The 27,810-nt window shown below is 46.9% G+C and overlaps 1 protein-coding gene and 1 long non-coding RNA gene across 3 annotated transcripts; one reads left to right on the forward strand and one right to left on the reverse strand.

The window, feature by feature from the left end:
* On the forward strand, positions 1-17,766 carry LOC135972709 (uncharacterized). The gene is made up of 2 exons (XR_010589192.1): positions 1-11,927; positions 13,009-17,766. It is a non-coding gene; the product is annotated as an uncharacterized LOC135972709 (long non-coding RNA).
* COMTD1 (catechol-O-methyltransferase domain containing 1) lies at positions 17,514-27,757 on the reverse strand. Of its 2 annotated transcripts, XM_008173468.4 has the most exons (7): positions 27,575-27,754; positions 25,287-25,420; positions 23,963-24,068; positions 22,840-22,958; positions 22,382-22,436; positions 20,416-20,549; positions 17,514-17,905 (listed from the first exon to the last, which is right to left on the reverse strand). In XM_008173468.4, exons 1-7 carry the CDS (start codon positions 27,654-27,656, stop codon positions 17,753-17,755), a joined length of 783 nt encoding a protein of 260 aa, XP_008171690.1. In that variant the 5' UTR covers positions 27,657-27,754; the 3' UTR covers positions 17,514-17,752. The 2 variants fall into 2 exon arrangements, with proteins under 2 accessions (XP_008171690.1, XP_042712080.1); XM_042856146.2 differs by lacking the exons at positions 17,514-17,905; positions 20,416-20,549 and adding an exon at positions 20,556-21,979 and having other exon boundaries at positions 27,575-27,757.
* Between the last annotated feature and the right edge of the window lie 53 nt (positions 27,758-27,810).

Consider the following 27,810-nt stretch of genomic DNA (forward strand, 5'->3'; position numbering starts at 1 on the left):
TAGTTCCGTACCTCACTTGTGGAGTGGAAGCTTTGATTTAAGGACCTGCAGGAAGCAGCCATATAAACCTTGGGTATATTAAGAAATGTTGTTCTTAGTCTGATGAAACTAACTGAGGTCATGTTTGTCAGAGTCATGGGTCTTCCTTCTGTTTCGAAAGTGCGAGAGAGAAAAATGCAATCAGAAACAGCATTACAGCACTTAAAATATACATATCCACTCAATGCTTTTAGAAGATCCCCTGGTTTTTAGACACTTGAGCCTCTGATTTGTATCTAAGGAAGATATTTCTCTGTGTCTGAAATGTGGTTGGTTTTCTTCTTCCCCCTAGTGAAAGCCCAAGGTCTTCCTCTCCACAAACAAAGAAGAATTTAAAGTGGAATGGCTTAATTCCAAGAACTAATTAGTTACCAAGAAGTCAGCCAAATGGAATCCTGGAGCCGCTAAAATATCCATTTTCAATTCTTATTCCAGCACTTTGGACAGACCTTAATTCCTCCCACCCCAATGCAATTCAAAAGTAGGGATGATAAAGCTGAGGTGAAAGTTAAGCAGCTTCACCAGTCTTCATGTGAGTAGTTTGGGGGTTCAACCTAGGGGCTATTCCTAGTTTATCTTTATAGTGAAGAGGTGGCCTGCTTGATTGTGCAAAGCCTGTCGTAAAGTGCCATGGTAGGGACCTTACTTACTAGAGAACACCAGAGAGCAGATTTGTGCCCAGCCTTCGCTCCAGCTAAATGTTGATTCTCAACCAGTTAGAATGTTTCCTACAGACAAGGACTCAGGGCAGTTCTCCCCCAGCTTCTCCAGACAACCTCCTGGGGGCATCACTGTTCTCTGATGCTAGAGAGTAAGGAATTAAAAGATGGCTTTGCAGAGGCAATCAGGTTCCAGGAGACAGCAGAAAAACAGTGGTCCTATTGTTTAAAGCCCACTGAAGTCACTAGGAGTCTTTAAATTGACTTCAATGGGCTTTTGATCAGGACCTTTGACCATTGGTTCCTAATGTCTGGTCCAATGCAGGTTCACAGCAAAGCCATGACTCACCACTGATCTGCAGAGCTGGGAGGCAGCATGGTGCTGGCTTCTTCTACTTACACAGAGCTGCTAAATTGCATGAAAAGATAACTCTGCATACGTTATGCACTTCCCTAATATAGGCAGTGGCTGTTCCTGCCACAGGGGATGGCAACTGGCAGGGGAGACAGTCCTTTTCCAATGCCTGAGCCAGAGGGAGAAAGTTAAGGCCGATGGTCCTGTCTGTATTTTCCAGGACAAGTGTTCAAAATCCATGTCCTCTGTGGAATGAATTATGGACAAAGTGGACACGGAAGGAGGCTCTCTGCTGGACGTCACTCCAAGATGGGGGACTCTGAAAAAGATCAGGGGTCATGGTGGATAATCATCTGAACATGAGCTCCCAGTGCCACAGTGTGGCCAAAAGGGGCTAATCTGATCCAATAATAATTGGATGCAGAAATGGGGGAATCTTGAATAGGAGCAGAGAGGTTATTTTACCTCTGTATTTGGCTGCTGGAATGCCGTGTACAGCTGTGACGTCCACAGTTCAAGAGGGATGTTGATAAATTGGAGAGAGTTCAGGGAAGAGCCCCAAGAATAATTAAAGGATTAGAAAATCTGCCTTATAGCAATAGACTCAAGGAGCTCAATCTATTTAGCTTAACAAAGAGGAAAACTAAGGAGTGACTCCATCAGAGTCCATACGTATCTATTCAGGGAACAAATATCAATATTTGATAATGGGCTCGTCAATCTAGCAGACAAGGATATAGCGTGATCCAATGGCTGGAAGCTGAAGCTAGACAAATTCAGACTGGAAGTGGTTAAATCAAAGGTCTGTAGAAAGATTCTAATTTTCTATTAAACTCTACAGGGCTTTTCCATAGGAAAGGAGGGCAGAGACCTCAAACTGGGGTCTCCTACAGCTCAGTGGCCTTCCCTGGTTGGGGTCGGAGAAGTCTCGCCTCTAAACTTCTGAGAGTTTGGGAGAGGAGAATTTCAGCCAGACTATAAATTCTATGGAGCAGGGATCACCAGCGCCTGACACTGTTTGGTCCTGATCTCTGCTGGGGCCTTTAGGTGCTATTGTAATACCAATGATGCAGTGTTATTATTACTATGTATTTATTTGCATTACAGTGGCACCTCAGTCAAGCTCCACCAAGATCAGGACGCTATGTGCTGTATAGACACCTAGTAAGGGACAGTCACTATCCCCAAAAGCTTATAATCTAAATAAGACAGAAAAGAGTGGGAGAGGGAACAGTGGTGAAGTGACTTGCCTAAGGTTACCCAGCAAGTCAGTGGCAGAGCTGGGAACAGAACTGGGTCTCCTGATTCCCAATCCAGTGCCCCTATCCATTGGAGCACACTGTCAGGCATGTACAAACCTAACTGCTGATATCTGGGCCAGGGCCAGCTCCAGGGTTTTTGGCGCCCCAAGCAGCCAATAAATAAATAAATAAATAAAAGCCGCGATCACGATCTGCGGCACTTCCGCTGCGACTCTACCACCGCCACTTCATTCTTCAGTGGCAATGCAGCAGCAGGTCCTTCCCGCTGAGAGGGACCCACTGCCGAATTGCCGCCGAAGAGCCGGAGGTGCTGTCCCCACCCTTCCATGTGCCGCCCCAAGTACCAGCTTGCTACGCTGGTGCCTGGAGCCGGCCCTGATTTGGGCCCAATCCTGTTCCTACTGATGTCACAGACAATGTGCCTGGCGATTTTAATGGCTAGAGCAGGGGTCTCAAACATGTGGCCCACGGGCCGCATGTGGCCTGCGGGGTTCTTTTCTTCGGCCTGCCAAGCTCCCTGCGCCCCCCCCACCCTCCCTCCCACCTCTCTGCCTACCCCGTGTCGCTGCGAGCCTCGCACTGCTTCCTGAAGCAGCTGGAACTAACGTATGTCCCTGCAGCTCCGGGCACGGGGGTGGGGGGCGTATAGAGGGCTCGGTGCGCTCGCAGCTCCCATTGGCCGGGAACGGGGAACCGCGGCCAATGGGAGCTTTGGGGGAGGTACCTGGAGGAGCAGCACATAGTGCCATTTCTCCCCCTGGCCACGGTGCATGGTGCTGCCACCTTGGAATTGCTCTAGGTAAGTGGCGCCGGGCCAGAGCCCGCATCCTGCACCTCTCCTGCACTCCACACCCCCAACTCCCTGCCCTGAGCCCCCTGCCGCACCACTCTCCCCTTCTGCACCCCACACTCCAATTCCCTGTCCTGAGCCCCCTGCCGTACCCTGCACACCTCCTGCACCTCAACTCCCTGCCCTGAGCCCCCGCCACACCCTGCACCCCTCCTGCACCCCCTGGGGGCAGGGAGGGGGCAGAGTTGGGGTGATGACTTCAGAGAAGGGGTTGGAATGGGGGCAGGGAAGAGGCGGGGCAGTGGCGGGGCCTCATGGAAGGGGTAGAGTGGGGGCAGGGCCAGGAGCAGCAAGTGGGGGGTGTCAGTGATGCGGCCCTTGGGCCAATGCACTAAATCTCATGCGGCCCTTGTGGTCATTTGAGTTTGAGACCCCTGGGCTAGAGACTCAGACCCAAGAGGTAGGATTGTGGTGTCTGGTAAAGGAGCTTCCATTTGAAAGCTGGGCTCCTCGTGTGGGTATTTTTCTGCCTGTGGATTTTAGTCAAACTCTTAACACTTTTAACATGTTTCAGGTTGTTATTCTGGTTAACAAATGCCATATTATTGTAAGTATATGCTCCACTTAGATATACTATTTACTGTTAACATCGGTGAAAAGACACATTAACTGTCTTCTGCAAATCTAATGTTGCAATGTCAAAAAATGTTGCAAGTTTCTGATGGTCAAAAAATCCCTACCCAACATAACACCACTGTAAGAAAAGCACTGGATTTCTTTGATTTTAGTAGGTAAGTAGAAGTAAAATTATGAGCCTTTAAACTAAAACAATACATTTTTTCATTGAGACCCGCTCAATCAATAATCTTTCTGCTAACGCTGGGGAGAATTTTAGTTGTTTTCATAAAATGTTTTAATTATTTAAAATAATAAAATATAAGTAGGCACAATTTGCTTGGAACTCATTAGGGAAATAGATGAATTACAGGAAAAGATAATGTTTGCTTCTGCATTAATTTAAAGCAGTCTACAATATGAAATCTTAGCCTGGAAAGCAGTGACTTATCAGCAATGTTTACTTTTCATATAATCGGAATAAATATTAAAGTAGCTAGTTATGTGCTTTTCCCTACAGTACTGTGCTGAGGCAAAGAGGTAGATAAATAACTTGTTTGAAATCATACATTAATTTCCGCCTTTTACATGTTATATGTTCATTCATTTCCTCTTTCAAAGTGGCACCTTTAAAATTATTATGATAAAACAGGTTATTTAGAACCCACGAGTAGCTGCAAATGCATGGGACCAATTTCTGTGTGATTGGAGTTATTCAGGGGGAATGCTTTGTATTTATACAGTAACTTTCATCCTGAGTCAAATCACAAAGAATGTAAAGTGCAGTACATACAGCACTAATAAATGCAGCTACCTCTGGGGTGGCATGCAGCAGGCTAGGGAACAGCTGTGCACAACAAGAGAAGAAAGGGAATTTCTACCTTTAGTTCCTATACTGTTGTAGTGGAAATCAGCCAAACAGCTGTACAGAAGCGTGTGTTTTTACAGTGTCAGGGATGCACCTTCTTGTACTTATGACATGAGCAAGATACTGTGCCATGGATAATGTGAAAATGCAACAGATAATATTTTACCCTAACTCCTGCATTTAACCTGCTGAGAATTAGATGATCTGGAACAAATCCAGCATAGCATTTGATGGAAGTGAATTCACTGCGTATTTGATGTTGTCTGATTGCTCAGAGACAAGACAGAATAAATCTTTCCACCAGTGCTTTGATTTATTCCCCATCTCCCTGTTTTATTAACATGGCCCAGGTTGCAATCTCAGATTTACGCCAGCATGACTAATTCCATCAAAGTCCACGGCCCCCTGATGGGAATCTCAGCCATGTCCACCGCTCTCGTGTCTGAAAATCCAGTGAACACAGACTTTGTCAGCTACTCTCTGATCCTTCCTGCTTATGATGGGGCTGGAAATCTCATGAAAAGCAGAGGAACTGGTAGCAAGTCAGTCCTCCCACAGTACAGCAGCCACAAAGAGAATGAAAAACAGTGAAAGCAAAGTCCACTGAATCTTTCTGAGACCAGGTTGGCGCTCTGGGGCGTGAGTTCTAACTTCATCTAATCGAACCTGGTTTGCCCATCTGTAGGTTGATGCTGCTGTTTATTTATGTAGCTAGAGTGTTGGGGTGAAGAGTGTGCAGGGTAGAGAAAAGCATTTATTTTGGGACCCGCGCCTGGAGTTCTGAGCCTGGGACGTGTAGGGTTCTTCATATTAGTTGAGGTTTTTACTTCAGTCACGCTGAGGCTGCTTCCTTAAATGTACAATAGTAAAGGTCCAGCCCTGCCCTCTTTGACTCAGGTGTTATGGAAGAGAACATGAGGAACCTAGAGCCAGATTCAATAGCCAGGGAAGTCAATGGGAGTTTTGGGCATTGGATGAGATTCTTACTGGGTTTGTCTAGATTAAGAAGGGAGTGGTGTTCTAAAATACACCCTGGACTACTCCACCTGCCCATTGCTGCTGCAGGCAATAGGTCTGGATTCTTCCCAGCACTGGAGAGAATGCAAGAGGCACCCCCAGCTAGCAATGCACTGGCCTACGTGTCATATCCCCAAGCTGGAGCAAACTGCTGGTTAGATTGGCCGGGGCCATTAACTCATTCCTATGTATATTATGACCAGCAGTCAAGCTCTTTTTAGCTTAGCAGCAAAGACTACTCCCCTGTGTATCTCCTCTCCCCCTGCCCTGGAGGATCCTGATGACTAGGGACTCCAGCAGCAGGTTTCTATTAGACAGTACTCCATTCACTGCAGCATTAGGGGCTCTTTCATTATAAGCTTTCCCACTCTATCAGCTTCTATGAGCAGCAGCCCAAATACAACAAAGTGGAAAGTCACATGATAAACATGTGCAGCCATCAGAGGGGTGAAGAATGTGGCAGGGGTTAATTGAATAAAGAGAACACAGCAACCTAACCTAACCTAGCAACCTCAAGCAAATGAGAACTATATTGCTTCTAAGATCTCTACCCAAAGAGCAAATTCCCCCTCTGATATGCACCATTATTCTCAGTCCGATATGCTGCACTTGGTTCAGTGATATCAGTGCATGGGCTGGATTGTGACTGGCTTAGAAATGGGTCCTGAGAATGAGAGATGCCCAGCGTGGTCTGGAGAGGGGAGTTTTCCTCTAAGGTTTGGAGCTATTGGTTCAGTTCTTTGTCTTTTCCAAGCTGCAGATAATTGTGAGTTCCTAGTGTCCTGTGTCTGGGCACTTCAGAGGGAGCCATAGTGTCCCACAAAGGGGATCACAGCTGTGCTGGTGAGAAAGATTACTTCACCTTGATTCATTAGCTCATTAGGTAAAATCTGTAAGACTTTGCCATTCCCTTTCCGTTTGTACAGCACCTAACCCAGTGGGGCTCTGACCTTGCTTGGGCCCTCTGGGGGTTACTGCAATACAAGTAATAAAAAGCAGTAATATAGACATTGTGGCACTTTCTTTGGGCATATCCCACCGCCCCAACTCAGCTGAGTAAGGATTGCAGACACAGCTCTGTTTTTGCTTCACTTTTTACTAAAAAAGTGCTAAAACCACAGTCTGCTCTTGTGCCCATTGATGCCAAAGACATAACTCCCTCGAAAGCACTGGGCTCTTTGCTTGTGCAATGATGCCCCTGGTCAAGTGAACTCCAGACCTTGTGACCCCAAAACGTGCTGAACTCCGGACGTTGTGACTCCAAAACGTGCTTCAACTTTCCTGGATCGGGGTTGTTGCCTTACAGGCAGTAGCAGGCTCTATGCTCCTACTAGAGGGGGACAAAAGAACCATGCTTTTTATCTCCTAATCAAAGTGTAAATCCCCATTGCTCCCACAAATTCCCCAAAGCTGATTTACCACTTGAATTAAACTATAATTATATGTTATCAGCAGTCACTTTATAGTAAGGTTGCAGGATTAAATGCAGTTAACTGTGATGAATTCCAGACACACAGGACAGAAGTCTGAAGAGAAGGCCAGGCTCTGAATAACTGGAAGATAGAGTGTAATGTATTCTAAATATTTGATTCAATTAAGCTTCCTTCTGCTCTTTGTTTCAGTTTACAGATGGCTCATCAATCTACAGTTCAGGGACACACCGCTGTTCTTTCTAATGGTAATTATGTGATCAGGATGGAGACAGGTTTGATTAAACACTTGCATGATGCTCTGCATATTTTAAATGGAGCAGTGTCCAGAGCAGAGGCAATACGCTGGCCTTGTGCATACAGATTTAGCCTCATTCACTCATTAGAACCCATCTGAGCAAAATGAGTGTCTAGCACTGGGGGGAGGGGCCTTTGTGGGTGAAATGAGGTGGTTCCTAGGCTCTAAAGAGAAACTATGGGGACTACTGAAAAGTAGAGCTAGTGAAAAAATTTCACTTGAAATTATTTTTTTTAAATAGCTGGTTATCAAAAATTAGTTTTTTCCACTGATGATATGCAAATGTGTGAAGGGAACAGAAGGAAACATATAATCTCTGGGAGGAAAGCCAGCCCTGTGGCTAAGGAGTTAGACTGGGACTCCAAAGATCTGGGTTCAGTTACATGACAAAGGTTATTTGAGGATCTTGGCCTTAGTCTTTCGGTGCATTAGCTCCCCCTATCTGTAACACAAGGAGAATGATCCATCCTTTCTCTCAGGGTCTATCTAGCCCATGGGACCGTCCTGTCCGGCCCCTGAGCTCCTGGCCGGGGAGGCTAGCCCCCTGCCCCCGCTGTTCCCCTCCGCCACAGCCTCAGCTCACCCCGCTGCCGGCTCAGTGCTCTGGGCGGTGGGGCTGCGAGCTCTTGCCGGGCAGTGCGGCTTTGTGCTGCACGGTGGCGTGGCTGGCTCCACCTGGGCGGCACGGCTGCCTGCCCTGGTGCTCTGGGTGGAGCAGCTGTAGCGCCGCCAGCCGCGGGTGCTCCAGGCAGCGCAGTAAGGGGGCAGGGAGCGGGGGGGGGGGGGTTGGATAGAGGGCAGGGGAGTTTGGGGTGGTGGGCAGGGGGTGTGGATAAGGTTCGAGTGGTCAGAGGGTGGGGAACAGGGGGGTTGAATGGGGGCAGGGTCCCGGGGGGGGGCAGTCAGGAAGAAGAGGGGGTTGGATGGGGTGAGGGGGCAGTCAGGAGTGGAGGGTCCGGGGGCGGTCAGGGGACAGGGAGCAGGGGGCGTGGATGGAGCAGGGGTCCCGGGGGGGCCATCAGGGAACGGGGGTTGGATGGGGCAGAAGTCCTGGGGGGGGGGCGTCAGGGGGTGAGGGGCAGGGGCTGGCTGTTTGGGGAGGCACAGCCTCCCCTAACCCAGCCCTTCATACAATTTCGGAAACCTGATGTGGCCCTCAGGTCAAAAAGTTTGTCCGCCCTTAGTCTAGACTGTGAGCTCTTTGGGGCAGGGATTGTCTCTCACTATGTCTGCACAATGCAGCCCAGAGCTCAGTTTGGGCTTTGAGATGCTACCCTAATGCAAGTGATTAACACACAATAATGTGCCTTCCAACTAGCACAGGTACCAATTCAGGGAATGTGTAGATTAAAAATGCCCCAAATTATTTAGGCCCCCAGGAGGCTCATAGGGGAGTGCCATGCAGAGCCCAGCTGAAGTCAATGGGGCTTTATGCATCTGCAAGGCTGCAGCCACACGGGCCCTATTGCATGTTTGGGACCTTAGGTTGCAAGCTCCTTAAGGCAGGCAGTCTTCCATCCTTTGGATTTTCTACAGAGACAAGTATACTGACAGCGCTTACCATGCAATCATTACTATCATTATCATCTGTATTAGTAATACTAAGGCTATAGGTTATATCTGAGATCTTACTTCCAATCTGGGGAAATTGACCTGTCCGATGGCCGGTCAAGGCCATGTCGTGTAACTGTTTTGGGTCAAGATTTTCACAATTATTTAGTGTTTTGGGTGCCCAACTCATGACACCTTAAAAGTTCCTGATTTTCCGAGCATGGGTGTTCTGCATTGACTGAAAATTGGGCCTCTTTAAGGTGTCTCAGGTTGGTCATTCAAAATCATTAGCTCCTTTAGAAAATCTTCATCTAAGAGTTTGTTTCTGACTGTTCACAATTCGAATAGCTACAAAAAGTCAGGAAAAAGATCTTGGAGTCATCGTGGATAGTTCTCTGAAAATGTCCACGCAGTGTGCAGAGGCGGTCAAAAAAGCAAACAGGATATTAGGAATCATTAAAAAGGGGATAGAGAATAAGACTGAGAATATATTATTGCCCTTATATAAATCGATGGTACGCCCTCATCTCGAATACTGCGTATAGATGTGATCTCCTCATCTCAAAAAAGATATACTCGCACTAGAAAAGGTTCAGAAAAGGGCAACTAAAATGATTAAGGGTTTGGAATGCGTCTCATATGAGGAGAGATTAAAGAGGCTAGGACTCTTCAGCTTTGAAAATAGGAGACTAAGGGGGGATATGATAGAGGTATATAAAATCATGAGTGATGTGGAGAAAGTGGATAAGGAAAAGTTATTTACTTATTCCCATAATTCAAGAACTAGGGGTCATCAAATGAAATTAATAGGCAGCAGGTTTAAAACAAATAAAAGGAAGTTCTTCTTCACGCAGCGCACAGTCAACTTGTGGAACTCCTTACCTGAGAAGGTTGTGAAGGCTAGGACTATAACAGAGTTTAAAAGAGAACTGGATAAATTCATGGTGGTTAAGTCCGTTAATGGCTATTAGCCAGGACGGGTAAGGAATGGTGTCCCTAGCCTCTGTCTGTCAGAGGGTGGAGATGATGGCAGGAGAGAGATCACTTGATCATTGCCTGTTAGGTTCACTCCCTCTGGGACACCTGGCATTGGCCACTGTCGGTAGACAGGATACTGGGCTAGATGGACCTTTGGTCTGACCCGGTATGGCCTTTCTTATGTTCTTATGTTTCTTATGTTCTTATGAATCCCTACCTCACGAGCAACTGAAAAACAGAATTTATAGTTGAAGATCAAGTGTCAAGGGAGAGCACTGCAGAAGATGTGACGATGAATGTTATTGATCAGAGACAAGGACTTTACTGGCGAGTGAGGGAGCTGTGACAAGAGGAGCTGCAATGAGCTGGAGGCTCCTGCTAGAGCTCCTGCTTGAGGGAAGGGTTTGGAGATCTACAAGGCAGATGACTGAAGGAGGCTGAACTCCAGCCATGTACAGCCTTAGAGACTTTCACCTGGGACATAGCTCTGGCAGTGGGGCCTGGAGGGCCACTGTGTAAGGACTCAGTAAATAGGCCCCCAGGAGGGGAGTGGTTTAATTACCTGTGGACTGAGAGTCATTAAGGGACTGTGAAGGTGGGAGAAATTGGTAGCAATGGGCTCCACAGAGTGGCTTCTGGCTACCAGGCAGATGGCCCTGTTACGAGAGGGGTGGTACCCAAAAGCGAGTAAAGCCAGGGGCCAGAGCTCCCACACTGGGGGCCCAGGGCATTAATTGACCCTAGAGCTTGCAAATGCTGCCTGCCAGTCTGAGCTCTCTGAGGAAGAAGATGGGCCGGGCTGGTTTTCTTTGTTGAAATGCCCGTAGGATCAAGGCCAGACCTTCATTCACATTGAGGAGTGGGAACTGAGACTGCTGCTTCCCTCTCCCTTCCAGGGGCAGGAAAGACTTTTCTTCTGGTTTGGACTGTTGTTTCCCTGTGAAAGGGGTGGACTCACTAAAAGGCACAGCTGGAGGGCTGTACCCCAGAACCAGACCACAGGGTTGCGACACCCCAAAGAGAGACATGGGAGGTAATCGGGGTGCCTGCTTCTCCCCCAAAAGGGTGACCTGGAGGCATTAACATTGACAGTCCCACTGAAGAGGAATGGGTATTTTCACCAGACAAAGCAATATGACTCAGACGTGTCAAAACCTAAGAGCCGTCGTTCATTGAAATAAACTATACACGGAGTAATCAGCCTGTGAAGCATCATCAGCAAGAAAACAAGATAATTAATTTCTCCTTAAGCGCTTTTCCTTCAGTCACCTGCAGCAAGGCGATGTGCTAGCATGTCCTGGCTCTCTGTCTCAGGTGGGGCTTGTGTAAACTCTCTTTTTAATTTTTTTTTGCTTCAATTAATTTTTTAAATACATAAAATCCATAATGCAGAGTATGGAGAGAACAGCATGCAGCTATATAATCATTGTTAGCATTCATTTAGCATCTTCCAGCTGAGGGTTTTAAAGGGCTTTACAGACAGTAAGGAGTTAATCCTCACAACACACCTGTAAGGAAAGTGGTATCAGTATTTCCTGGATGCAAATGGGGAATCTGAGGCATAGCATGGTGAAGGGACTTGTGAGGGGAACTTGTTATCTAACTGTCTGTCTGTGCTGGGCTAGCTTGATTATCACTTCAAAAGTTTTTTTCTCTTAATTAATTGGCCTCTCAGAGGTGGTAAGACAACTCCCACCTGTTTATGCTCTCTGTATGTGTGTATATATATCTCCTCAATATATGTTCCATTCTATATGCATCCGAAGAAGTGGGCTATAGTCCACGAAAGCTTATGCTCTAATAAATTTGTTAGTCTCTAAGGTGCCACAAGTCCTCCTGTTCTTCTTTTTGCGGATACAGACTAACACGGCTGCTACTCTGAAACCTTTCATATGTGGGAGAGGGCTAGGACTTAAGTCTATACCTAATTTACATCCCACTTAAGTTGTGTATACATCTTGTCACAGCTATCTTCCAGGCCTGAGTTTCACTCATAACAGTCCTCAGTTCAGCAAAGCACTTAAGTAAGTGCCTGGCTGAATCAGGGCTTTGAGAGCAGAGTCAGGTACAGATAGGGTGACCAGACGTCCCGATTTTATCGGGACCGTCCCGATATTTCCTTGTTTGTCCCGCGTCCCGACCGACGTGCGGTCGGGACAACCGGACAAACAAGGAAATGCCCCGGAGCCTCGAGCCCGGAAGTGCTCGCGCCCCCCCCCCCCCTGCCCCGACTCCGCCCCCTCCTCCCCCGATTGGCTCCCTCCCCGAATCCCCGCCTCTTCCCCGGGCTCACCATTCCCCCTCCCTCCACAAGCGCTGGAGGGAGGCCCGGGAGACGCAGGGGAAGCGCGGGGCCGGGGTGAGTAACAGTCCGGCCTGGCCCCGAGCAGGCAGGACTCGGGTGGTTGGGAGAGGAGGGGGGCGACCCGCGGGGCCAGGCGACGGGGGAGGAAGCGGCCATGGCGCTCGGCGGCTCTGGCGCCCCCGAACCCCCCGAGCCGGGGCCTGCAGCAGCGCGTACGCTGGGCCCAGCCCCTGGCTAGGCACGTCTGGGCTGCTGCCCAGCTGGTGCTATCCCGCGGCGGCCCCGGGGCGGAGGCATCGGCAGCCCAGCCCTGTTCGTTCCCCTGCGGGACGGGGGGGCTGGGGCCTGCTGCCCCCACTCCAGGGCCGCCGCGGGATAGCACCAGCTGGGCAGCAGCCCAGACGCGACTGGCCAGGGGCTGGGCGCAGCGTGCGCGCTGCTGGGTCCCCGCAGCAGGCCCCGGCTCGGGGGGTTCGGGGGCGCCAGAGCCGCAGCCGCTGAGCGCCATGGCCGCTTCCTCCCCCGCGGCAGTGGGAGCTGCAGCAGCGGCTGCTCCCGAGTCCCGCTGGCCGGAGGTGAGAACAGCCACCGCCTGGCCCCGCGGGCCGCCCCCCTCCTCGCCCTACCTCCCAACTGAGTCCTGCCTGCAAGGGACCAGGCCGGACTCTTACTCACCCCGGCCCCGCGCTTCCCCTGAGTCTCCCGGGCCTCCCTCCAGCGCTTGCGGAGGAAGGTTTTTTTTTTTTTTTTTTTTTGGCCCCCCCCCGCCACGCCCTCCCCACGTCACCCCCCCCCCCCCCCCGCGTCCCGATATTTGTCTTTGGTGATCTGGTCACCCTAGGTACAGAAGCCAGGCCTCCTGATTCATAGTCCCACGCTCCAACTACCAGACAATACTTCCTCCTCTTTAAACAGACTTACTATCCTGTGAGCAAACAGTAGGGACTGGGGAAACTGGCTAAGAGAAGACCCATGTTTTGAATAATTGTCCCTTTTAAAACCCCAACTCCATTATTGGTTCTAAAAGTTTGGCAATCAGAGCAGTGTTGTTGACTCTTGCACTCCTACCGTCAGTCTCTCAATAGTTGATTGTTTTTTTTTTTAAAGTTCTTATCGCCAGGATTCATTTGAGTGCATGGGAAAATTTCAGCAGCACACAGGAGAACTGAGATTCTGTTGCACTGATGTGGCCTCTCTGCTGAGGGTCTGCACATCTGGAATGACCTCCTCTCTCAATATACATCTTGGACACCCTTCCAACTGAGGGTCAAGTATTAGTGACCCTGGTAGTTCAGTTGGTGGGTGCAGTATTGGGTTTACTGTAGCACCGGGCCCAGAGTCAGAAGGGGCCCCGGCCAGTCTGATCCCCTGGCTGGCTGAGCCGGCCAGGAAAGCTGCCCCCGCCCCGCTTCTGCTCTGCCCCCACACTGCCTCTTCCGAATGCCTTTAAACAGGAATAGAGAGCTCTATAAAGACGCTATTACTGTTGTTGCTATTATTAGAAAAAAACTAAGCCTCGTACTGCAAAATTACAAAATGCTCTTAAACATTATGTAAACTGTCTACAGCTGGATTCTAATTCCCACAATGTTTATCACCCCAGCGCTTGAGCCCCCAGTTACAGGGAGTTCCTCACATCAGAGTTTTTCAGTCAGTAGGTCACAACCCCTAGGGGATCACAAAAGGCAGTCAGAAAGGTTGTGACACCTCAAACATGTTAGTGCAATCCAAAGCAAAGAAAATCTTGTTCCCCGCCCACCCACTTCCTGTACACCTTACTCCTCAAGGCTAGGCATTCTCTGTGAACCTCTTGAGACAGGCCGGGAGCAGGGCTGCGGCTTGGGGGCTGGGCTGGAGTGGAGTTGGAGGCAGAGCAGGGCTGGGTGGCACTCCCTCCCTGCCCCCCATGAGGGTGGACCAAAGCCCGGCTGTGTCCCCTGGATGTTCCTCCACACCCTCCTAAGGGGGGCATCCCACAGTTTGGGGACCACTGAACTAGAGGGTATCAGGGTGACATGTAATAGCCAACATGGATTTGTCAAGAACAAATCATGCTGAACCAAACTAATTTCCTTCTTTGACAAGCTTACTGGCCTAGATAGGTGGGAAGCAGTAAATGTGAGATATCTTGATTTTTAGTGAGGGTTTTGACACTGTCCCATGTGACATTCTCATAAGCAAACGAGGGGAATGTGGCCTAGATGACTTTATTATTAGCTGGGTGCATAACTGGTTGAAAAAATGTACTAAAAATAGTTATCAATTGTATGCTGTCAAACAGGGAAGATGTATGGTATTTAGTGAGTTCCTGCCAGGGTATGTCCTTGGTCTGATACTATTCAATATTTTTATTAATGACTTGGCTAATGAAGTTGAGACTATGCTTATAAGGTTTATGGATGAAACCCAGCTGGGAAGTGTTGCAAGGACTTTGGAGGCCAGGATGAGAATTCACAACAATCTTGACAAATTGGAGAACTGGTCTGAATTCAGTGAGATGAAATTCAGTAAAAACAAGTGCAAAGTACTACACTTATGTGAAAATCAAATGTTCAACTATAAATATGGTAAGGGCTGTTAGAGAAAGGATGGGGATCAATTGTTTTCTGTCTACTGAAGGTAGGACAAGAAGTAAACTGCAGCAAGGGAGATTTAGGTTAGATATTAGGAAAAGCTTTCTAACTCTATGGTAGTAAAACTCTGGAATATGCGTCCATGGGGGGAGGCTGTTGAATCCCCATCTCTGGAGGTTTTCCAGAAAAGGTTAGCCCATCCCTGACAAGTGTTTGTCTACGTTTACTTGGTTCTGCCTCAGTGCAGGGGGTTGGACTAGATGACTTCTTGAGGCTCCTTTCAGCCCTACATTTCTATGATTCTATAGTAAAACCTATGAAACAGTCCCCCTTCACAAAATGTACGTATTTGTAGGTTCAGATAGTAGGATCCTTGCCAACTGGGTCATCATTCACACTGAAAAGCAGAAAGAAACCTGGGCCAAGATTTTCAAATGCGGTTAGTGATCTTCTGAGTGCCTTGGAGGATGTTTCTTAAAGGGGCCTGTTTTGTAGAGGGCAGGTGCTCCATGCTTTTTGAAAATCAGGCCCTGTTAAGGTTCTCAGGTCAGCATCTGGAATTTCTAACTCCCTTCTGAAAATCTTGTTGCTGGGAAGTTGTGCAGCTCCTTCTTGGTCCAAATACCTTGCTGAAAATCCAGCCCCCCCCTTTTCTGGTCAGTAAAAGAACCCCCCCCCCCAACTTCTTACAAAGGTGGAATCGAGGGTTCCAATGAACAGTACACAAGCTATCTGATCAACAGCTGGGAAGAATTAGCCACAAAGTTGTGGGTTCTGAGAGCTCAGACTCCTAAACCTGTTGAATGCTGTGAATAAACAGAGTGAGTTTCTATGTCACTTTCTAATTGCATTGGAAACTGTACAGTTTTCCTTACAGGACTGTCATTCATGGCTAGATCCAAAGCAGCTCTAAAGTGCTTCACACTGCCTGGCAATAATTGTAACAGCTTGTTAATGTCTTTTAGAGGAGGACTTCAATTTCAACACCAAAAAACCCCAATACTTGTCAAGCTGCATTTGCTTTGAGTTTTCTGCTGGAATAGTAGACAGTCTCTTGAGGAAGGTTCATAGGCCACAAGTCACACACAAGTCTCTTTTGACTAGTGTGTGACAAATCAAATGACAGATGCGAAAGCGCAAGCTATACAACAGTGGTCTCCAACCTTTTTATGCCCAAGATCATTTTTTGAATTTAAGGGCAACCTAGGATCTACCCACCCCTTCCCCAAAGCCCTGCCCCATTCTCTCCATCCCCCCAGCTCTCCCCCAACCTCACACACTTTCACCAGGCTGGGGTAGGGGTGCAGGAGGGGGTGTGGGCTCTGGGAGGGAGTTTGGGTGCAGGATGGGGCTCTGGGCTGGGGCAGGGGGTTGGGGTCAGGAGGGGGTATGGGGTGCTGACTCTGGGAGGGGGATCAGGGTTGGGGCAGAATGTTTGAGTGCAGGAGGGGATACAGGGTGCTGGCTCTGGGAGGGGGATCAGGGCTAGGATTCAGGGTGCAGGAGGCAGTTCGGGGTGCAGGAGAGCGTATGGGGTGCTGGCTCCAAGAGAGGGCTCAGAGCTGGTGTGTGGCCTCCCGCCGGGCAGCACTTACCTCTGGCAGCTCCTGGTCTCTGGTGTAGCAAGGCTGCCGTTAAGGCAGGCTCCCTGCCTACCCCGCCTCCATGCCACTCCTGGAAGGGGCCAACACGCCCCTGCGACCCCTAAGGGAGGGGTGGGGGGCATGTGGCTCCGCACACTGTCTCTCTCTGCAAGCACTGCCCCCGCAGCTCTCACTGGCCACAGCTCCCCATTCCTGGCCAATGGGAGCTGTGGGGGTGGTGCTTGCAGAGAAGGGCAGCACACGAAGGGAGATCCCTGTCCCCCCCCGGGGCTGCACTGGCCATTGGGGCTAGGGCAGGCAGGAAGTCTGTCTTAGTGGCAGCCCTGCTGCACCAGAAGATGGCCATGGTGACAACTGCAGTGTACGAGGAGATACTGTACCAAGTACTGGGCATGAACAGCAATGCTACAGGCTCCATGCTGTTTGAGAAATTGATCTTACAGGGAGCTCACAGCCGGATTACACAGTGCTCATCTCTTGTTTTCTTAGGTCTTCACGACCTTAAATGTCAGTGGCAGCCATCATTTTGTACCCATTACATCCCCACCACTTGTTCAGTAACTAAGATAACAAGGAACAGCAGCATGCATCTTGCTATGTCCTCTGCATGGATTAAATCAGCAATCATCTAACCAGAGTAGGTGTCCTCCTACCTCACCAGTCTCCTGGCAACGCTAATGTTATGCTACCTCCCATTCTCAGCTTTGTTATGAGCGACCCTTTTGCTCTTCTGTCAGTGGCGCATAGTTTCATTGTGCTGGGTTACAGCTGCTTTCCTCTCCTGGTTACTCATGCTGCTTTGTGGATTCATTTCTAGAGTGATTTACAGGGCCACTCCTAAGAGATGGTGAGCACTGTTAAATCCCCTTCAAGGCAATGAAAGTCAAGGAAAGACGGTCTTTTGGTTAACACGCTGAACTGGGCCTGGAGCCCTCAGGGCTCCATTCCTGGCAGTGGTACAGATTCCCTATGGGATCTTGGGTAAATCACTTAATCTTTCAGTGCTCACCCTTTGTCTGTCTTGCCTGTGTAAATGTAAGCTCTTTACAATAGGGAATGTCTGTATCTCATAATACAAGTAATAATAAAGTCATTCAGTGTCTTGAAGGAGTGGGCCCTTAAGGAGATTCCTTCCCTCTATCACTGTCTCTTACAAAGACAACTTACTGTGGGTTTTTCTTTTTATTATGATATAAAATTATACTAAATTTTAATATAAATATTTTTTCTACCATTGTATTTAGATACCTGTAGTTTTTCTGGTCATTTCAAGGACTGTTTTTCCAGCTTTATGCTATTCTGCTGAGACACAGGTTCACATTACAGATGCTACTCATGTTCCACTTAGTTTTGCCTGATTATTTGGTGCTTCTCTGTCTCCCTTCCATTGCCCAGAAGTTTTCTCATACTATAGCTTGAATGCTAGTGTCACTCCATCCCCCATTGGGAGCATGCTGATATTGACTCGTACATCTCGGAAGATCTTCTCATTGAGGTGGTGGAGGCTTTGGGTTTCCATATCGTTTTTGCTTGGCTTCAATACTTTCCCGTGCCATAAAACCTAGTGTAAACAAGAATCACATGCAAACAATCACCCTCATGTGCAAGGTGCACTCAGCATCTGACCAGGCTGTTGATGGCACTGACAGTCCAAAGGGAAATGTAGGGTCAAGAGAGAACTTTATTAGAGTTTACAAGACTATGGGCTTCTCTACATTTAGAGTTGTAAGTGTTTAACTAAAGGTGTGATTTTTAAACTGATTAAATTAGAATAGTGCAAAAGGTTGTGTGGACACACTGCAGTTTAATTCATATTTATTTCAGTTTATTTTAAACCCATTCAAAAGAGGTTAAGCGTGGTTTAAACTCATGTAAGTCTGTCCACACAGCCTTTCGCAAGCATGTGTTGACAATCCCTTTAACTGCTTTTTGTTAGGCCTTGTCTACACTACAAAGTTTTGCTAGCATAGCTATGTTGGCTAGGAGAGTGGGGGGGGAAAAAGCACACCCCCAGCCAATATAGCTAGGCTGGCAAAACTTCCAGTCTAGACATAACTATGCCAATAGCAGAGTGCTTCTGTTGGCTTAACTAATGTCACACAGGAAGGTGGTATAGCTATGCTGGCAGAACTCCTTCTGTTGCTGTATACTGTGTCTCCACTAGGAGGCTTGGCTGTCATAGCTATCCCAGGCCAGGCTGGCATAGCTATCCCAGGCCAGGCTGTGGTAGCATAGAAAAGCCCTTGATTATCACAGCGTATAAGATCACAAAGTAGTTGGATAAATCAGGAGTTTGGTTGAAGAGCATTATAAGATTTTGCATTTATACTAACAACACACCACACAGAGGCAGCATACTCCAGTGGGACTGGGAGTCCAGAGTCTATTCCCTGACTTTGTGACCTTTGGCAAGTCACTCAATCTTTCTGGTCCTGATTCAGCAATCCATCCCTAATCAGCCTATCACTTAAGCACATGCTTAACTTTAGGCATGTGCTTGAATCTCATTAGCATCAATGGAACTTAAGCTTAAGTGATAGGTTGAATAGGGACAATCTCCAGTACATATGTAAATGCTTTGCTTAATTTGGACCTCTCTGAGTTTTCACATCTATTTATTGGGGACAACTATACCCACCTACTTTCATAGTGTGCTTTGAGATCCTTGGGCAGAAGGCTCTATAGAAATGCAACATCTCAGAGCTGTTTGCAAATATTTAGCCTCAGACTAGCCCTTATAAATAAGTTAACCTAATAGAAATAGGTAGACATATGAAAATGTGTAGACATTCCTAAAACAACTAACACTGATCCCTCTCTTTCTTTTTGAGTAATACTGTTCAATAATTTCTCTAAAGTATTTGGAAGTCACTTGTAACATGATGATGAATAAAACAAATGTAGTTTTAGGTATTATGAACAGTTTACAATTGTAGAAGATGCCCTGTAGGAGGATATAACTGTTAAATAAAGCATTCTTTGTGTAATGAATGAAAAGATGAACTTAAATTGGAATGGGTGCAGAGAAGGGCCACTAGGATGATCAGAGGAATGGAAAACCTGTCGTATGAAAGGAGACTGGAGGAGCTCGGGTTGTTTAGTCTGACAAAACGAAGGTTGAGGGGGGATATGATTGCTCTCTTTAAATATATCAGAGGGATAAATACAAGGGAGGGAGAGAAATTATTCCAGCTTAGTACTAATGTGGACACGAGAACAAATGGATATAAACTGGCCGTGGGGAAGTTTAGGCTTGAAATTAGACGAAGGTTTCTGACCGTCAGAGGGGTGAAATATTGGAACGGCCTTCCGAGGGAAACGGTGGGGGCGAGGGACCTGTCTGGTTTTAAGATTAAGTTAGACAAGTTTATGGAGGGAATGGTTTAATGGTAAAACATATTAGCTGAGGAATACCAAGCAATGGTAGGTAAACAGTATAATGGCTAACAAGGGTCAGGCTGGAGACTCTTGCCTACATGCTCGGGGTCTTACTGATCGCCATATTTGGGGTCGGGAAGGAATTTTCCTCCAGGGTAGATTGGCTGAGGCCCTGGAGGTTTTTCGCCTTCCTCCGCAGCATGGGGCAGGGATCTCTAGCAGGAGGGGTCTCTGCCAATTGAAGTCACTAAGACACAGGATTTGGGGACTTCATCAGCAGAGTCAAGGAAAGGGTAGGGACGGTTTTGTGGCCTGCAGCATGCAGGGGGTCAGACCAGATGATCATAATGGTCCCTTCTGACCTTAAAGTCTATGAGTCTATGAATGAATAGCTTGATAAGATATTGGTATTCTGCACTGTGTGTGTGTGTGTGTGTGTGTGGGCACAGTAGACGCTGAAGTGTACATATATACAGGTTAATGCAAGGTCGTTTTAGTTGCTGCAGATATTACCTGTGTGTGTCATTAACAGGTAAATAAAACAATCATGTTGTCTTTTTTTAATCACCTTTATATAATTTGGAAACTTAATGCTGTGTTTGGAATCTATGTCCCCTGGGTCAGAATTAAGGTTGTTACTGGAACTATCTAATGTGACTTAAAGTGGGGGTGGAACAGTGGGTTAATACTTACATTATCAATAGCTATGATTCCCCCTTTCCTTATGAGACGTAAACATTTTTCATAGTACTCATTGTAACTCTGTTTATCTGCATCTATGAAAGCAAAGTCATAGGTCCCAGCTTCACCGTCTGCCAGTAGTTCATCTATACAGGAAACAAAGCGTGTTGTGATGCTCTGGTTTAACACTGAATAAAGGGATGAGACAATCCATGTGCGTCAAGGCTCAGAGTCTACAAGGGTCTGGAGAAGCTTATTATCCAATTTTAGAAGCAGCCAAAGCCATAGTGTAGACTGTAGACATGATACTCCTAAATTTGGTTCAGTAAGAGCAGGCCAGGATCCTTTAAACTGGGTTTACACTTCTTCTCCATTAGTTTTAAAATCAGCTTAGCTGAACTGGTTTTTAAAGCTGGTTAGAAATTTTCCCCCAGTAGAAAGGCCCTAGATGTTAAATGAATTTTCAGACTGATCAATCAACTGCTGACCACAGTGCTGTAATTTGGGTCATGCAGAATTCTTACCCAGAAGGCCCTTTGGTGGACTTTGCCTGAGCAAGTGCATCCTTTGTGTAATCACAGATGGCAGCAAATGGTTGTCAACCAGTGGGCTTTTCTCAGGAGTCACCCATTCCATTTCTCCTTTTTGGATCAAAACAAGTGGAACTGGGGTCTGTTAAAACTTTCTTACGCTGCACTCTGGCTGACAGCTCCAAACTGGAACTGTCAGCTGCAGAGACAATGGCTCTGGTCCTCCTCAGGGCACTAGAAGGTGAGAGAAGTACTTGGCTGTTTATAGCCCCACCCACCACTACTCTGTGTGTTTTGGGAGGGGACCCCATTTGGAATCTCACTCCCCAATGCAGCATCTCAGTAGTGACCTCTACAGAAGAGAAGGGGAAGAGAGATAGGGTTTTGAGAGGCCTACTATGAAGGAGCAAGGAGCTCATGCAAGTTATCTGCCCTTCTCAAATTGCTCTGCACCCTCTTGTTTTGGAGAACAACTTGTGAGGCCTTTTCTGCATAGGGTTAGTCAGCAGACAGCCCTGTTGTTATCAGAGTTTGTATGAGTACACTGGAGGGAAGAACGTGGCCCAGACAAGGCTAATGTTTGTGACAGAAGAGAGTGGGTGACAGGCCGCATTAGTCTAGCTACCAGGCAGGACAGCAACATCAGTCACACTAAGAGGACACTGCCCCATGTGTACTACAGTGACTGTGCTAGGCTGCTTCTGGACAGTTTTGTCTCTTAAAGACACTTCTTCTGAAAAGCTAAGTGTGGGCAAAGAAGCAGCATTGGCTGGTGGAATGGATCACTGGCATTAGCAGTGGGAATAAACAGTCTTTCTGACAGCAACTTTCCCTCCTTAATGCTGCTCCCCTGTGAGACAGTGTTTCCTATTATACAAACTTGTTCTGCATCTGCCTTTTCCGTGGTCTTGGAAGACTTTGCTTCCTCCTGACCACGAATACCAAACTGCATTTCCCCAGATCAGAAATCTCCTGCCTCTGATGCTTGTACACTAGCTTCTCGACTCCCTCTGCATCTTTCACTCCTCGGAGAAGACTTTGCTTGCCTAGAATAAACAGATAATCACTTAGAATAGACACTTCAAGGGAGAGAAATTGGGCTTTGTCCAATTTAAATCCATCTTAAGCAGCTTTCCCTGTGATAGAAGCAGCAAGACAATACCTTTTTTAATATTACCCACACGGCCCATTGCTGTGTTTAAGTGACCAATGTAACAATGGATAGTGGATGAACAGTTATCCACTTTCTCTCTCTCTCTCTCCCAGTATCTGGAAACAGCTGAACTCTTCCTAAATTTCCTTTATATAACTGAGAAGCCGCCCATTGTGACTGATGAAACTGCATGTTCATCTTTGCTATACAACTCCTAATCTCAGACTTCACATGAAGGACTCCTCCCCAGCCTAAGTCTTCAGCCTCTACTTTTCATATTTATTATGTTACCTACCAAGTGTTTGTATTGCTGGTTTAATCCGCAAGTCTATTTTATGCTCCACTCCTGCCTGAAACAAAAGAGGAAAGGGATTTGATGGAAGTAGTTGTGAAATATCTTAAAGTGAGATGCACTCAGAAAAGTCACCATAAAATTGGAGGATCCCATACCTATTCTCCCTGTTACTTCCAGAATTCAAATAACATTTGGTCAAACAGGCCAAGTTTACCAAGTTGCCTCAACCCAGCCTATACTATAGTGCCTAAAGTGAATGCTCACATTCCGTGACACTTGGATTTGGGTGGATAAGTTGCGTAACCCTCTAACTACCTGATTCTTTCCTGCAGCTGCCACACACGCACATCTGAGAATTGGAGGGAAACAGAGTTAAGCCGTCCTGGAACATACTCCTACAATTCTGAGCACTCCTATTCAGAGCATGGAGCATTTAGGGACGGGCAGAGACTATCTACCTCTTTCCATAGCGGCTTTCCAATACTGACGTAATCTTCATTTATATCGCAGGCAACCACTTTGCCATCGTCTGGCAAGACTAGTGCCATGTTTAAGGTATTATAGCCTGTAAAAACACCTAGAAAAGACGCGAGAGAAAGAAGTAAGACTCATTTGACCATGAAAACTGATTTAACTGTGGACAAGAAGGATTTTTTTTTGTTAAAGAATAAAGCCCCCCAAAAGAGCTGAGGATCCCAAATCACTAGTGAATTAATGCTATCTGTCCCATTACCAGGGTAGCATTTTGTAGCTGCTGAAGCCCGACAGAATAGTGGCTGTGAACTCTCGTTAGTTCTCTAGCTAAATTCACAGCTTACGTCTGTCAATGGTCTCCTGGCCTCAGAGTACCATCCTGTATGGCATGAATTTGACTTTAGCGGGTCTCTAAGGGAATAAGGAAGAGGAGGGGACGGAGCCACGGCCAGCGTGGCACACTGAATCCTTGTGGGCTGCGCCTGTTGTTCTCCACCGGCAGTAGCTGGCAGCTGCTGTGGATTCCCTAGCCCTGAAAAACAGGGGGTTGAGAATCTTTCCCTTAGGTCCACCCCAGCAAAGCCCTTTCACTTGGGCTTTGCTCTCTTCTTCCGCTTTTGTCCCATGGTGCTTTCCACATAAGCCGCTCACACTGCTGTACCGTCAGCCCTGAATTAGGCTTCACCACACCCCTGAGAGGTTGGTCTTATCCCCATTGTACAGGTGAGGAAACGGGCAGGGAGGTCAGGGTCAAAACTTTCCGGAGTGGCCACTGATATTAAGTACCCAAACTGCGACCCCTGGGTCTTTATTTCCAGAAGTGCTGAGCACTCACCACTGAAGTTGATGTCAGCGGGGGCTGGGGATTTGCAGCACCTTTAAGAATCAAGAACAGGTGTCTCAAGTTGGGCACCCAATATCAGTGGTCACTATTGAAAATTTGACTTGCCCAAGGTCAGAGGCAAGAAGCTAACTGAAGAGTCCTGCTCTGACCACCTCCCATCACCCTTGGTGCTCTTTGGTAGGCTTGGTGAAGCTGGGAACTATGTTGACACAGCTTCCAAATGATCGGTGTTGAGCCATGCCCTAGGAAACGTGCATTCTTACCTATTTCAATAGCTTTCTTGGCTTTGATGAGTTTGGCCAAGTTTGCCATAAGCTGAGCCTGGTCACAAGACACCATCATTCTACCCCAGGGATGGTCCAAGGTGAGCTAGAAAAGGAAATGGTACAAAACTGAAAGGAAACAGGAAAAGAAAAACTACTCTGAAGTTGCTCTTTCAGGCAGACCCCAAGAGCCCAACGTGATCCTCAGGATGAGGACAGCATTGGGGTTTATTATTACTGTTGATCTCAGAGAAGCAATTTCTGTTCATTTACCAAAGAAGATACATGTATAAGCAGCTACCATTGTTGTGGCCAAACTTAACAGTGAGGGTAAGTAACCACAGGAGCAACTTACTTAGGGACCGGGGAGGGGAGGGGGGAATTCTCTGTCACTTGAAGTCTTGAAATCAAGATTGCTGTCTTTTTACAAGTCACGCTCTAGCTCAGCAAGAAGCTATGGGCTTGATGCAAGAATTGCTGGCTGGAATTCTATGGCCTTCTATGACTAGATCATAATGGTTCTTTCTGGCCTTAAAATCAACACATTTGTTTTCTATTTAAATATTTTATATAGGGAACAATGCAATGATTATGGAGGGGGTAGTTTGGCCCAGTGGATAAGGCACTGCCCTGCCAAAGGAGAGCTGGGTTTTAGTCTGGCATTCTGCCACTGGCCTTCTGGGTGCCATGGGGCAACCACTTCAGTAGTGGGAATCAGGTACTTAAATAGCTTTGAGACTCTGGGCCTTAGATACCACTACAAATCTGCATACAGGTGGATAGAGAAAAGGCAGTTCTTTAGGGACTAGCAGATCTATGTACTGGGCACAGACAATATTGAAATGCCTTATAGGGATGGACTCAAGGAGCTCAATCTATTTAGCTTCACAAAGAAAAGGTTAAGGGGCGACTTGCTGACAGTCTGTAAATACCTACGTGGGGAACAAATATTTAATAATGGGCTCTTCAATTTAGCAGAGAAAGGTCTAACATGATCCAGTGGCTGGAAGCTGAAGCTAGACAAATTCAGACTGGAAATAAAGCATGCATTTTTGACAGCGTAATTAACCATCAGAACAATTTACCAAAGGTTGTGGTGGATTCTCTATCACTGATCATTTTTAAATTAAGACTGGATATTTTTCTAAAAGAGCCACTCTAGGAATTATTTTGGGGAAGTTCTATGGCCTGTGTTATACAGGAGGTCAGACTAGGTGATCACAATGGTGCCTTCTGGCCATGGACTCTATGAATCATGGGACATTAATAGCAGTACTGTATACACACCACGCTCCACAAAACATATCTTGAGAAAAACACTGACCAGTCGCAGCTTCTTTAGGACTGGATGCTCCCGCAGAGAGTGATCCAATATGTATTGCCATAGCGGGCCCCCTTTTCCAAGTAAAGTCTTGGATGATCGGGGAATTCCAAAAGCTAAAAATGGATATTTTTTACCTATAAAAAAAATTAAGATATTAAAAGGTTTTGTGTCTCAGTGGAAAAAGTTTGCAATGACCAGTTATGCCTTGAGCAAATAAAGACCAAGAAAACTGCCACGAAAGGCTAATGGAGCCTTGCTCTGCAAAACCCCAAATGAAGATGGTGAAGGGGCTAGACAGCTCAGGGGATTGGCAGTGGGATTAGAGGTTTTTCACCTCTAATGCATCTGTTCAAATCCAGTCCAGGTCTGCAGTGACTATAAATTGACACTGATGTCGTTCAGTGGCTGATTTTGCCATAAGACGGCACATTTAATTCAAGGATCTCAAAGCATTTTTTCTAATAATATCCCTGCTTTACAGAGGGGCAAACTGAGGCACAGAGAGGTCTGGTGACTTGCCACGACCACCCAGCGAGTCAGTGACAGGGCGAGGAACAGAACGCGAGTATCCTAGTCCCTGCTCCTCTGCTCAGACCGTGCTTGCTCTCGCCCCAGCTGATGGGAGAAAACTAGCACCTGCTCCTTTTACCAGAAGAAAAAGCCATGACCAGAACACTAAGATGGCAATTTCCAATGTGCTTAGGAGGATGCATGTCTGTCTGCAGTCACCTTGCAAAGGGAGGGGTGAAACAGCTCACAGCAGCTTTGCTAAGACCTTGGCCTTTTAATCCTGAGCAGAAGACCTATTGGTAGGTGTGCTTTCCAGCCTATTGCAGTACAGTGGCATAGTGGATTATACAGACAGACTGGGCCTTTAACAGCACTGTATATTTACTGCCAGAGCTCAGTCAAATCCTTGCCTATAACCCATTCCTTGTGTTCAGTTCTTGCTAGAAAAGGTCTTTTGGAGAGGATACTCTATCTTGCTATTCACTCGGAGTAGGTTCCTATGTATACATAAAAATGAGGAATCAGAACCACCAGACTCCTCATTGTTTTTGTGGATACAGACTAACATGGCTATCCCCTGATACTTGGCACCATGTATACATAACGCAACCACAAAAAGGAACAGAATGGGGTAGACGTTTGCTTTTACTGTTCAGCTTATTGAGATCAGACAGAAGTACAAACGGCAAAGCTAAAGCTCAGATTCTGATTTTCCTATACTGGGTCTGTTTGGAGCCTGGACTTTGGCTCACGCTATTATGGAAATAGGCGGTAGTTGCAAATTGTTGACAACTCTTGTGAGTTTCACAATATTTAGTCTCTTTCCCAGCTGCAGTCAGATGATTCCAAGAGAATCTGAACTTTCATTAAAAAAAAAAAAAAAAAGTTTAGCCCTTATGTTTGCAGAGAAAAAAACTTGAACATGGAACTCCTAAAGGATCAGAATCCAGAAAGCAAATAGAACCGGTTTTATTTTTCTACAAATCTCATGATTTGTAAGCCAAATCTTGCGATTTTGAATGCTTGGGGCTAGCTATACTGCAGGATGTGCAACATGCAGTCTTGCCCAATGTGCACAGGGTTTGCCATGGATTCCTATAAGTGCTAATCCTACAATGAGATCTGATAGTGCAAACCCATGCAGAGTCCCAAGACAGGCAAAGGAGTCCACACGAGCCACTCTCATTGCAGGATCAGGATTGTATTTGGTCTCCCGCCTCAGGCAGTGGCCAGGTTCTGGCACAGGAAGGTGAATCAGCCAGCATGCCCCTGGCCAGTGCTTGGGGACAGGTGCAAGGGGAATTCCTTCCAGAGCCCATGCCTGACCTGGGAGCTGTCAGCCTGTGACCTGAAGCATAAGATTCCATTACCCTCATTAAAAAGGATATTGTTAATCTCCAGGCCTTTTGAAAAATGTAACCACAACCTTTAAGTCTATAGAAAGCTCTCTCTCTCTCTCCCCCTCACTCGCTCCCTATACAATATTTTGCACCTTCACGTGGCTAACATTCTAGAAGCCAGCAGTTTTAATTCCAGCACCTTCGCCCCTTTTCCTCTCCTCTTCCCCCAACATCTAGTAAATTACTTTCTAATCTACACACACACTTTTTTTTTTTAAAGGGGTGCTAAAGTGCAGCTGGATTGAGCACAGTTAGTGACTGTGCTTTGAATCGGATTGCTGCTTCCTTCTGCTCAAGGAGAGCTCACTTCTGGCCATGGGCTTGGGAACTGGGAGGGTGTGTTGGATTTTATAGATCAGAGAAGAAAGCAGCGCTTACCTGCTAAAACTCCAGTAGCAAAAGCAACCCCCAGGACTGCGGTTCCAATGGCCATTTCTTTAGTTACACTGAAAAAGGGCATTTTGGGAAACGGAGGAGAAGAAGGAAACAGCAGCAAGATTCAAAATGGATGTTGTTGGGTGCTGCAGCTTTAAGAACAATGACTAACTCACTGAGTGCATTAGGGTTCCTTATCTAGTGAGCATCACGTGTTTGCAGGGCCTGAGCAAGCATTG

This window comes from Chrysemys picta, chromosome 7 (assembly GCF_011386835.1).
Source record: "Chrysemys picta bellii isolate R12L10 chromosome 7, ASM1138683v2, whole genome shotgun sequence".
Lineage (NCBI taxonomy): Eukaryota > Metazoa > Chordata > Testudines > Emydidae > Chrysemys > Chrysemys picta.

What these genes read in the sequence shown, in the direction of transcription:
- COMTD1 (XM_008173468.4), bottom strand. Translation starts at nt 27,656, where the DNA reads ATGCCCTTTTTCAGTGTAACTAAAGAAATGGCCATTGGAACCGCAGTC. An exon ending in CAAGAAAGCTATTGAAATAG is followed by an intron (nt 22,959 to 23,962) that starts GTAAGAATGCAC and finishes CGTCTTTTCTAG; the next exon opens with GTGTTTTTACAGGCTATAAT. An exon ending in GAAAGCCGCTATGGAAAGAG is followed by an intron (nt 22,437 to 22,839) that starts GTAGATAGTCTC and finishes CTTTTGTTTCAG; the next exon opens with GCAGGAGTGGAGCATAAAAT.